This window comes from Stegodyphus dumicola, chromosome 7 (genome assembly GCF_044657685.1).
Source record: "Stegodyphus dumicola isolate Sdum_Otavi_A_Nest chromosome 7, ASM4465768v1".
Taxonomy (NCBI): Eukaryota; Metazoa; Arthropoda; class Arachnida; order Araneae; family Eresidae; genus Stegodyphus; species Stegodyphus dumicola.
This window is the reverse complement of record NC_140774.1, coordinates 105,056,818-105,070,227: the sequence shown is the minus strand read 5'-3', so window position 1 is coordinate 105,070,227 and position 13,410 is coordinate 105,056,818. Positions and strand designations below refer to the sequence as shown.

Here is a 13,410-nt window from a genome sequence, read left to right as displayed (position 1 = left end):
GGATGACAAACCATCACATGCAGTCACAGCAATTCCCTTACATTCACTAAAGGTAACTGTTTGGTGTGGGTTCACAGCGGAATTTATCGTAGGTCCATTCTTCTATGAGAACATTACCCCGACAGGACCGGAAACCTGTTCTGTTACCGGAGAGAAATATCGCCACATGTTGAACAGCTTTGTCATTCCGGCACTTCAGCAAAGACAATGCCTAAGAGAAATGATTTTCATGCAAGATGGAGCCGCTCCACACGTTGCTGTACAGGTGCAACAGATGCTACGACAGAAATTCACAACAGAAAGAGTCATTACCGCTACTTTCCAACTGCATGGCCACCTCGGTCGCCTGATCTTACCCCATGCGACTTCTGGCTATGGGGTTACCTTAAGTCCAAGGTCTATCAAGGAGTGGTCCAGGACCTGGCTACGTTGAAAGATAACATATCACGGACTGTACGGGAGATTCATGCAGACATGTTACTTTCTGCGGTTGTGCATACTGTGCACAGAATGCAATATGTGGTCCAGAACAACGGCAGTCACATTGAACCTCATTTGAATGCAAAATAAAAGGTAATTTCTGTATTGATTTGGATTTGTTAACACTCTATTTTCTATTACACAGCGCCAAATATTCCCCTAGCGGTGACTTTTGGAACTAATTTTTTTTTCGCGGAATCCTTCGTCCCCCGTCTTGTTTAATCTTCCTACAAAATGTGGCGCCATTCTCGCAAATAGATCGCGCTACAGAACACTGTGAGCACTGTCAGTTTAATTATGGCCACCCGTTATTTAGAAGCAACAATAACAAAACGACATAAAACCCGCCAGTAAATGAACAGCTATTAAGCGCAGCAATATAGCGAGTCTTTTCTTTCGCAGTTTAATACTCACGTTCGGTGTATTCTAAGATAAACAGCTTATAAGTTTGCTGTGACTTGATGAGTTTATTTAAAAATTCAACGTGATCTTCTGCTTCAGCCCGTCTCGAGTGACTTCCTCATTAAAATTTCAGGCTTAAGCTTTTAAATGACACATTCTTTAGCCGAGTTTCGTTTGAGTAGGCAAATTTTCGTTTTTAGCTTAAAACTGCAACTTCTAGTATGTCTACTTGAAATTTAATGAATTTCGTAATAGAAAGTAAAAGTTATTTTCGCATGTTAAAGGATTACCTCTGTTCCATTGAGTCCTGGAGGACCAGGAGGGCAAATGGGGCATTTATCATCCATGGGCTTTTTCTTTTTTGGCTGAAAAAGAAATGTGAGAGCTCAGATTTATCTGAAAGTGAATTGATCTACTACTAGGATAAAATATTAAACAGCTTAATTACACAGAATATGGTATACAGTGCAACAACCTTATAATATCCATGAGACTGAAGAATTGACAGTAACTGGAAAAAGATAATTGGTTTGATATTTAAATTAAAGCTTTTATGACCGATTAGGGAGCATGATAGTTTAGTCACCTAAGACCGTCGATAATTTATTCATTGGACTGTTATCAGCAACCAACAATGAAAACTTTCAAACAAATTTATATTTGAAATTTGAAATAACATCTGTATGAAAAAGAAAAGATTTAGCTAAATACTTTAGATAATTATATTTTTATTTCTAATAATAAGTGTGAATAACGTATACAACAGTAATTTTAATACAAGTTGTTAAAATATTTATATCAAGGTCTGATAAGAATTTCGTTTTCATTTTTGTAACAAAGTTGTTAATTTTCATAATGTAAATAATATTTTTTCTTCAAAGCATTTCGCATTTATTTTATGATATGTCTTGCAAAGTGTTGCAATTTACAATTTTCTTAAATATTCGTTAAATGTTTTTACTTTTATTTGTATTTTAACTATCAGAATTTCATTATCTCAATGATTCCAAGCTGAACGTATCATTCGTTTTTTAAATGCTAACATAAGTCGTCTTATGTTAGCATCTAAAAAAAATAATTTTAGCATTTAAATCCATTAAAATTTTGTAAGACCTGCAAAAAAATTCTCTAAATGATATAAGACGTGGCATAGATATCGAGACGATGTTTTAACATAAGATTTAAATTTCGAAAGATTACATTTACACAGCAGAGTTTAGGAAGTAGCACGGTCTAAATACGAATGCAACGGATTCAGTGACTACTGAGATACTGTGCCTGTGTACTTTAAACCACATGGTAGAAAAACAAAATTCCCGGCTCATCTTCCCTGCAAAACACTGCATAATATTCTTTCGACGAGTAATCATGTTTCATAATTTGTCCAGTATCAACGGATGTAAGTATCTTGATGATCCATAATTATTTAGATATTTTGCTAAGGATACCTGCTGGCGTTACCATAGCTCTCTCTATTCTATTGGAAAATATCATTTGCTATAGACGAAACGTGTGATAGTAAAAGCGTGATTGCGTGACTGTGTATACTGATAATATCTCAAACGTGTGACTCTCAGCAATGGAAAAAGTATCAGTCTGATTGCTATATCGTTTTTCACTCAGTAATTATGCGTTTCAGAATCAAGGCGAATAATTTGCTATTCGTTATCGCTGGCATTATGAAATGTTGCAAGCATTCAGGATGATAATTCGGTGTTAATGACAAGGACAGCGAGGTTGCATATCTGATCGATAAAAAATTATACCAATCGATATTGAAATACTTAATAGAAGTATTGTTAGATGTGTATTTTAAGACCGAATTGTGTCAGAGGCATCAATCTGTTTGTTCTTAATTGCAGACTAACTTAAGGTGGCAAATTTTTATTTTCTTATTCTAATTACCATTTGAAAATCTGACTTACGTTTCTAGTGTCACTTTGCAGTTCTTCTGCAGTGTCATGAAAATACTATTAGGTTGTTTGTAGGCCTATAAACCTCGAATAAACATCTAAGAGGCAGATAGCCTTCGCGGGCTTTGCCACAATTCAATAAACTAAACCAAATATCTAAATTCGACGAATTTGTAACAGGTGACATAAGGAAGCCATTTTCATCTCTTAAGCACAACAGATTTAGATTTCTCTTTTCATGACGTTCTTAAAAGACAACATTGTTCGGAAACTGCAAAACGTTTAGCAACTTATGTATCTAAACATTAAGACGATTGAACATGGCATTTTCAAGAAAATCGCTTTAGTGCTCAGCTTTAGTGTCCAGCGTTGCATTTTCTCTGTGGAGTAGTGTATAATAAAACTCTTTGCATGCTTGAACAGCAACTAATATAGTCTAACTGGCTTAAACAGCCTCTTTGAAGCAACAGTAAATATGGAAAACTACCAGTGGCCTTCTCGGAACTAGAACTCCGGACCTTCCCATTTCTAGACAGACGGGATTCCAATTACGCCACGAAGCTACACAATGAGAAATAAGAAAATTCGTTATAAGTTTTGGAAACGATTCCACTAGATTTTAAATCTACCTATATTTCAAAGCCTTCTGTTAAATTATTCCAAAAGTTCTCAATCACATCTTAAATGCAGAATTGCGTGGATGATTAGAAAATAATAGACTCAATAACACCGTACAAATGCTATCAGATACTTAATATTACTCTAGACAATACAAATTTAGTATTATTGAATAATAACAAAGCAATTAAATTAGCTAATATACAACAAATACAAAATTTGTTAAACTATACACTAAATATCAAAAAACACATGTTTAATAATAATATTAATACATACCAAAATATAATAAACAAGTAATTAAATAATGCTAAACCATTAACGTTACCTGATGTTGACAAGTAAAAGACAGTATAATGATTAACTATGTTTACAATACAAAACATTACGGTGTTAGAATCTTCACTCACACATTATTATTACATTGCGTTATGAAATTTAATAAGAAACTTGGAACACGATAAGGCGTAAAATCATGCTTAGATTATTATTGCGTCATTCAATGTGGCATGACTGCAAAGGCAAATACTTTTGAATCGCTATCTGACATTTTAATACATACGAAAGTATTAATGCAATATCGAAATACACAGTTTTAGTAAGAAATATTGATCTTTAATACATTGTATCTGTTTGACAGCTTAAGATTGAAGAGTTGTAATTAACAAGGGTGTAAAAGTTGAGGTTAGTTGATGTTTAAACTTTAAATTCATTGATTGATTGGTTCATTAGTTCTCATAATCATCAAAACGCAACATTTTAGCACAAAATACTCAAGTTCTTTCAATACAGCAACCCATCTTGACAGTTTAATCTTAACTAGATGATTTTATTTGCGAACTTTGAAAACAGGTTAAATGATTCATGTTTAACAGAAGGATTAATTTTTAAAAGAGCTGAAGTTATTTAGTTTAAATCTGGAATTTGTTAACTCTCATAGATTGAATCTTTAATTCAGTACTCTGCTGAATACACCAATTAATGAGTGGAAATTGTTTCCGGACAATTCAATGACAGAAACGTTTTTTCGCTATTTTATAGTACTTGTTTAAAAATTCATTAATAATGTATTAAGTGGAATCACATTAAATATAGATTTTTAAACCAAGATTATTGCTTTCTGAATACAATTAATTCTTTCCTTGTATTATGTTTATCATTAGGCTTGTCGGTTTTTAGATTTCTCACTATTTTATAATTATGTATACTTCTTTTATTATATAATTTATTAAATAAAGTTTGAAAATATTAAAGGAAGAATAGTTTGCAAACAGGTTATCCTCTCCACACCTTGAACAGCAATATTTAATATTATCGTATAAAATTAACTCATTATATCATTCGAAACCTAATCAAGCATAACATAGTACTCTTTCAGCCAGCAACCGAATAAGTAAAACCATTGGTAATTATGAATACAGTGGTTCCATGATTTTCTCCGAATTCAGCATTAAGCAGCATTCGGCTCCGGTCTTTTTTCCTTCTGAAAATATTCAAGGTAGCACTTCTCTTAGCATTGGCATTAGCCCACGACGTCAAGATAAATATTTCTCATGTGCATTGTCATATTGAATTATACTGATTAGTGTTATATACATGTTTCCAATAATAAGGTTACAATCTTTAAAGATTTTCTCTATATACTAAAAACGTTTTGGCATAGTGAAAATAAAAATTGATTTCTTTCTATGAATTTGCATAATCAAGGACAATAAAATGAATCCTTTTGTTAGCTATCTGTATATTTGCAAGAGAATTCACTGATTTAATATGCTGAGGACTTAATAATTTCAATATGATCGAAAATGTGTACTCACAGCGGAAGTTAACTCTAAGCCATTCTTAGTGAAATTCACACAGATTGTAATAATTGTAATAAATTTTAATACTTCTTTAATTTCTAGTTTAGGAAGTATTTTAAGAATTCCTAAGAAAACGTAACTTAATAAATCAGTATTACTGGGCTTATTGAAGCAGGTAACACAAATCTTTGGGGAAAAAGCCGAAAGGCTTAAGGAAATAAAATTTAAACTTATAATTTCATTTTCTTGGTTTTGATAAACTTGGTATTTAGAAGTTGAGGTTTTACCTTTCGTAAGAGTTTGACATGTTATCATTAATTCCGCGAAACATTAAAAACATCTTAGCAAATAATGTATGCATCTGATAACACGTTTAATTGCATTAAGCTAAATGTAAATGCATTAGATTTCTATGCCGCGCTGGGAACATTTACTCGGCTGGCTTGGTCTTTGATGCTACAGTTCAATCAAAGTAGTGATGACTACCTCTTTCATTAACACTTTTGTCCTGTTTGCTATTACAGAGACTGTCATCGAGACCATTTGCAAGAGAATTTCACTGAAACTTTGCCCAAAGACAAGAACTATTTATAAGAGTATCTGAGTTAAATTTTGCCTTGCAGTCGATGAATACATGAGACAAAACGATGATGCGTTAATACTGTGGCTACACTGGACTTCGTATTTAATCCCATTTGTCATGCTGCTTAAGGTAAATAGTTTCATAATTAAACTGCTATATTTATCAATGATGTCTACATTAACTAGATTTGACCTGAAAATTTAGTATATTGACTGTTAAATTCAGAGGAATGACTGCAAAAAAAATTATATAATATAATTCTGTAACAATCTTATACTGGAGGAAACTTTATGGACAATATTCAGTTTTCATCTGCACGTCCTATATCATTGTACTTTAGATCTATCATTGGAAGTTTAAAGTTACATTTAAGTAAAATCCTTAATACGCTCAAAACCGTAAATTCATTCAGAAAAATGAGTTAACGCATAAGAATAATTTCCAAAAGTTCTTATTGTCTACGTTTACACACGTTTACTTATGATGAAAAAAATCTTTCAGAGATTTCCGTAGCTAAAGCTCCAAAACACTTCCATTCTAAATATTTTCCAGGTAGGTGATAGTATGTTACTTTAGAAAATATATATTTCAATGTCTTTACGATCCTCCCTTATTTACGATTATAAGGCATGTCGTCATAAACTCACCGCGCTCATGTCCTCCCTCTCATTTTAGACTATAGTTCAAGTCAGTCTGTTCGCATGGTTATCATGAAGCGAAACAAGCTGAAAGGAATAAAGAGGAGACAAAAATGAGGGGATTCAAGCATCTTTCACAGCTGTCGTTGCTACGAGGCAAGTCGAGAAGAAACACTGACCTTGAAACGCCTATTCTATAATAACTGGTATTAATTGATTAAAAATACGGCCATGGTCTTAATTTTTATTTTGATTACACTTGTGCACACATTATCGAAACATCTGTATTAAAGGAGGTGAGGGCACATCGTTCAAGCACATTTTTAAAGCATTTGCTTTATCGAATCTTTTCGCAAAGTGCTATTATACTAATAAATTTGATTTGCTGATTTCAAAAAATCAGTATCACGGTTAAAAGAATGTAAAAAAGATTAAATTAGCTTTTTTACGATCTTCTTTATTAAACAAAACATTAAAGCAAGAAACCCACATTTACAAGCATTACTTCCAATCAATATTTCCCAGACATTAATTTAATACTGAGTCATATTTATCAGATACTAATTAACTTCAACATAACACATTAATTGTTAATATGATCCAGATTATCATATCCTGTTCAACTTATATCCAGTACTAAATACTTGGTGTTGAATATAATAAGTTGCGTTAGTCTTAAAGTATATCAGTTTTTTTTATTTGAATTTAAAAACAAATACAGATCTACCATCTTATTTCTTGCTTTCAGAAGTTAAAAATAAAAAGGGTTCTTTGAAAATTTAAAAAATATATTTCGTTGTATTTTTTTTTCTCTGGTTCGGTTGAAATACCGGTTTCCAATGTAATGCAAGTAATAAGAAAATCAAATACTCTTCGTGATTTACTCCTTGAGCAATCTGAGGAAAATCACGACTAATTAAAAAGAATTACATTTCATGACTAATTTTGACTGATTTTCACATGCATTTAAACATATCTAAAAACATTTTTCTAAAACATTTAAATTTCTTTGAAGGTCTTCATTAAAAATGATTGACTTCATAAACTAAATTCACAGTAATGCTGCTAATATTAGGTTAAAAGTTGCGCTCTGCATGCATATGAAAACATTTATCAATCATGGCTGACAAGTTGATCACTAAAGCAATCTTTTCTTTGATTCTGGCTAAATGTTTGTATAAATTCTTGGCAAGGGCATACATATTTTCTTCCATTAATAATATTTTAAAGGAATATATCTGCTGGAATTCATTAACAAATATTTATTTATTTGTTACACATTTTCGTATACATTCAAACTTACAGTTTTATTGTATATATTATTATATTATTTAATGATATGTATTTTATACTTCATTTCTGTGCTATATTATTGCAAAGGTTTTTACTCTTCCATATTTGATCCTATCATTACTCGCGAATAATATTTCATCGAAGGAAGTGATTCCAACAACACATAAATTTTCCGCTCCTGAATATATTATATGTACATAGTATAAGCATTATCCTATGCGTCATGAGCATTATGCGTGGGTCATAATTAGTAATTTTGAAATGACGCAGTTTGTTAGAAGCATTTATCATTTTAAGGACAGAAAAGGGAAGTACCCAAATTAAAATGAAAAATTAAGGAATTATTACGAATTAAAGTTAATATTTCGATTTACACTTTTTATCTTACATATATATATATATATATATATATGTGTTACATATATATATATATATATGTGTGTGTGTGTGTGTGTGTGTCAAATGCAATCAAATATAAATCATTTTATCATATGTAATTGACTTACAGGCAATTCGTCACAAGTTTCCCTCTCTGGTCTTGTTGGATCACAACTCATAACCATCCACTGAAGCTCTAACTGAAAAAATTTGAAAAAAGGTACCATGTAATCTTCCCTTATTAAGAAACATATAAATTCATGGAATGTAGTAACTGAACACTTACAGGAACAGTGTCACTGTCGTCTTCGTATTTTGCAATCATAATGTCTCCGTTGACATCAATTGGCCCTCGAGGATCAATAGCCAAGGAAGATTGTTTCTCGCAGTCCATGTAAAGTATTACTCTGTCTTGGAAAACGCTTAAATCTATTTTGTGCCACTGGTTATCATCAACCTGGAATTGAAGAGTAAATTCAAAATGTAAATTAGTATTATTCTTGAAACTTGATAATATATATTATGTTTACAAAATTATGCATCTGCAGCTGTCAGCATGAGATTACTATTTTCCCTTAACCTCAATTTAATTTGATTTATAATGTAAAATGGCTGTAAAATTAGATATGCATTAGTTGGGGAAGTTAATTTCTGAAAATAAATAAAAAATTGATAAAAGTTACAAATAAAAAATACCTTAACATTTATCATTTACAATTAAAATTATTTTATTATCTTAACATTTATCAATTATCCTAAAAGTCATCGTTTATCTTAACACTTATCAAATTTCTTTTCCAAATTATATGCCCATGATTTGTTTATATACAATAAAGGGCATGCGGATACTTGAAGAATATGATCATCCATGGACGTAGTAGACTCAAGAGAACATCAATGCAATCGAAATTAAGTTCCGGCAGTAGCAATTTAGATCACCACTTTGGGAAATTTTGCTGTATAACTGAAACATTTATCTTGAAATTAAATGTAAATAATTAAACTATTACATCATATATAACTATTACATCATACATATTATATTAAACATGTTACTTTTGGGTATCATGAACACTTATTTAAACATCTTTCCAGTTTTTATTAATTAACTTTTGTTCCATTTGAATCATGCGATTTTTATCACAAGAAATATCCGAATTAATTTCATTAAAGGGATCAGATATTTAGATACCCGTGCTGCATTTTGTTGCGTAAGCAGTTATTTGAGGTTTTATAGCTTTATTATGCCCCCAAAAAGAGATGAAACTGGAAAAAAAAAACTTGCCAGTGTAAAATTTAAAATTAGGTAATAAAGCAAACTTATTTTGGCATAAAGTTTGAATAAAACTCTATATATTTCGCAGGCGATTAGATACAGGTCTATCTTCTTCGGAAGCAAACAAATTCTGCAAAATGGGAGCAGTGACGACTCGAAAACAACAGAAAGTATTTATAGCAGAGCAAATTATAAATTAATATTTTAATTTCTTGTGTCTTACTGTTTTCCTCGAGAAATAGCGATGCGTTTATGTTCGCCTTGTTTTGCCCATTGCTTTCGATATAAATACATCGCTGTAATTCTGCAGCTCTTTTCTTTTCCCTTCTTTTTTTTTTAACTCCTGAAAAAAAAAAAAAAAAAAAAAAAAAAGGACCCATGTCTCACCGTCCTCGATATCAATAGAGTTTTATTGAAAAACTGTGCCAAAATAAGGTTGCCTGAAATTTGTTATGCCTGATTTCAAAAGCAAATAATTCAATTGAACGTATGCATTAAATGAAAAATTTCATTTAATAAATAATTTTTAATTGCGTAATGATTAAATAAAAAGTTTCCCTCAAATTATTAAATTACTTTAACTAAGCTATTATCTCTTTTATAAAAATTATTAGCTCAAAGGGGCGTTAGTCCAGAAGGGCTATTAGTATCGAAACGACATATTGTGTCGAATGACTATAAGCGGCTGTACCACTTTTCAAATTGTTGCCACTAAATATTAACTTCCTGTATTATATTTAAAGAAATTAAATAGAGAAGAATCTGCATGAATGTATATATGTATGCTTCTCGCACTGCGAGAAAGCGCTATTTAGAGCCGTCAAATTTTGAATAACGTAGTCCTCCACCCGAATCTTGAATTTCGAATTCGCTTTATAATCTATTTTATATTTTTTCAACTTTAATGAATTCTTGGTTAAGAAACTCAACAATTTCAAAGCGAGCAGTGGCAATATACTCTACAGAATAAAATGTATTTATCTCCAGGGCGCGACACTGTCTATTGGAAATTCTAAAGCTATGTTGTTTTTAAATAATTTTAACCCAAAGGGGAGTAAGCCTAAATGCTCTCGAAGCGAAACGTGTATGTGTATGTAAATAGGGGGGGAAGGCCCGTTTGGACGTAATATAAAATCTGAACCTTTTTAAGACATTTTTTTTTTATATTTTTTATTTTTATAACCATTCAAGCTAAATAAATAAAATGTTCTAAGAGTAATTTATAAATTGTCATGCACATACTCTGTAAGGGGATGCTACCGACAAAGTCTGCCGGAAGAAAATTTAAACCAACGACTTATAGCTGAAAGGAGAGAGGAGAAAATCTGGCAACGAGAAGAAAAAGCGTGCTTGATGCGAGAAGAACGGCATGTTCGTGTGAAAAAAACAGTTTATCTGAAAAGAGAGGGCACAATATCTGGCAACGAGAAGAAAAAGCATGCTTGATGCGAGAAGGACGGCATGCTTGTGTGAAAAAAAAACAGTTTATCTGAAAGAAGAGGGGAAAATATCCAACGAGAAGAAGAAACGTGCTTGATGCGAGAAGGACGGCATGCTCGTGAGAAAAATTTTGAAATTACTTTGGCTGTATTCCGAGAGTAGAGTTGGTCCTTTTTTTTTGTTAAGATCTGAGAGATGCAATGTATTACTTGTGCGTTTGATGTAAATGTGAATAAAAGCAATACTTTGTGAAAGGTTAATGTGTATTTACAAAATTAAAAATATAGCTCATGTTATTCTTAAACCTGCATAAGTGTCCCAGTTTATTTCCTGCAAATAGAGTTGACTAATAACATTCATAAGTGGATGGAAAACGAACCGACAAAGATGAATTGATCAAAGAATCGATTTATGACAGTGGTGGCAGCGGGTCGGATGCATATTTGTCGACTCGGAAAAAGCTCAAGTGAATTCCTTACGAATGCTGCGAAGCTTATTAAGTGGAATAGTTATCTTCTACCAGGTTCTCTCGTTAAGTGATTTATTTATGTTTTTGTGTTTATGAAAAATTTGCTGTTAATGTAAAGGTACACTTGAACAAGTATTTTATAAGACAAAAATTATCAGTGTGATTATCATATAAGACTTGAATTACCTTGCAAGTGCATTTATCTTTTATTATATGAGTGAATGATCATTAATTTAAGTAATGCTTGTGTTTTATTTATGAGATATGATTACATTAATTCTCAAATGCTTATATATAAACATACATATTTTTTATTTATTGAGTATTTGGATGTTGTGCATATTTAATGCAGTACTATGTGTTTATGATTCAACAGAAGTTAAGGATTTAACTTGATGTATAATTTTATGTAAGGAAATTTAGTTTTAATTTTCTGTTATTTTAATTAAGTTGAACATAAAGTCGCATAATGTCATTTTTGGCCAAATCTAGAAAGGCTGATCTAGTCGCCCTTGCACAAGAGTTTGGTGTTGAAGTGTTGCCTACATTTAGGATTTTGGACTTGAGGGAAAAGATTCTTGCTGGTGAAAGCTATGAGGAACAGGTAGCAAAGGATCTTCTGAGTGTTATCATTACAGATAGGGAGGCAAAGGAGGAGAAGGAAAGACAGGAAAGGGAATATAAACTAAAGTTAGAGGCAGAGGAGCGGATTGCCATTGAGAAGTATAAGGTAGATTGCCAGGATCGTTACTCGAATAGGAGTACTACACCCGAACGGGGGGAGAATGGGAAGGAAAGATCAGTAGAAGAGTTAACGAGGATAATCAGATTATTGACAGTAAAGGTTCCAAGTAAAGCAGATGGCTGGGACTATTTCTTCTCCAGTTTAGAAAGAGCTTATGTCAATGAAAGTGTCCCTGATGAGCATAAGGCCAAAATTTTGATTTACCTTTTGGGAGATAAAGCGGCAAATTTATTAGCATTGATAAGCGAGGATAAGTATGGGAATTATGAGGAAATAAAGGAAATTGTGTTGAAAGAATTTAAACTTTCACCTCGGGTATGCCTGGAGAATTTCAGAACGGCAAGACGAAGTTCAGAAGAGACCTTTGGCCAGTTTTCTACTAGAGTTACTGCCATGTGGGAAAATTATGTGAAATCAAGGGGGTGACAGACTTTGAAGGTCTTAATCAGTTGGTGGTAGCGGACAAAATCTACCAGACCCTTGATACGGAAACTGCAGTACACATAGGTATAAGACAGGGAGACTCGTGGTTCAAGCCAAGAGAGCTTGGAAAGGAGTGTGACATATTCTTTGCGGCTAAAGGGAAGTCCTACAACGTACGTAGGGAAGCTTGTGAAACTAAGATTTTAAATCAGGCAGTAGGTGAGAAACCTAAGGTCGAAGAAAGACGAGGCAGTCGGCATACGTCAGATACCATAGGGAAAACCACAGGGAACGTTAAAGTTTTAACATGTTTTGTATGTGGTTCAATTTCACATTGGTGCTACTTTGGTAGACGGTTGCACGGATTTTGGCGATTGTTTGGCGAGTAATACAACTTATGGTAAACCCATTGCTGGGCAAGTTATTTATGGTAACCGATACTTCGTTGTCATTTTATTAAAAAAATAATGCGTTTTATTATGCATAACTTCCGTGTTTTAAATATTATTTATGGCTTCTAAATATTAAAAATCAATTTAATTTTACATTTTTATTTGAAATAAAAATTTTGTTGTTTATAATATTTTATATAATTTTATGTTGTTGATGATGTAATCAATGACGTCACCTTACTTTGTATTTGGTTTTATTAATATCTATAAATTTAATCTAATGTTTTAAACATTATTTATGGCTGTTAAATATTAAAATACAATTTAATTTTGCATTTGTTTTAAAAATGATTTTATTATGAATGATTATTTAAATAATTTTAATTCTATGCGTAATATAATCAGCTGCCTGATTGGTTACTGAATATTTGTGCATTACCGCGCCATTTTAAAATTTTATTATTCATCTCTTCGAATTCGTCAGATTTCAAATGGAATGAATATCTTCGTTTCGAAGATGAATGTTGTTATTGGTAATTACCAAGAATTATTGGTATT

At 32.0% G+C, this 13,410-nt stretch overlaps 1 protein-coding gene across 2 annotated transcripts in view; it reads right to left on the bottom strand.

Moving 5' to 3' along the window:
* The window catches only part of LOC118195415 (uncharacterized), a 432,135-nt gene that overhangs the window by 219,408 nt on the left and 199,317 nt on the right, over positions 1 to 13,410 (bottom strand). For both annotated transcript variants that reach the window (XM_085820678.1, XM_085820679.1), the window contains exons 6-8: positions 8,394 to 8,564; positions 8,236 to 8,307; positions 1,173 to 1,247 (exon numbers count right to left, since the gene is read on the bottom strand). In XM_085820678.1, the coding sequence (XP_085676804.1) occupies positions 1,173 to 1,247; positions 8,236 to 8,307; positions 8,394 to 8,564 (318 nt within the window). The remainder of the gene's footprint in view (positions 1 to 1,172; positions 1,248 to 8,235; positions 8,308 to 8,393; positions 8,565 to 13,410) is intronic.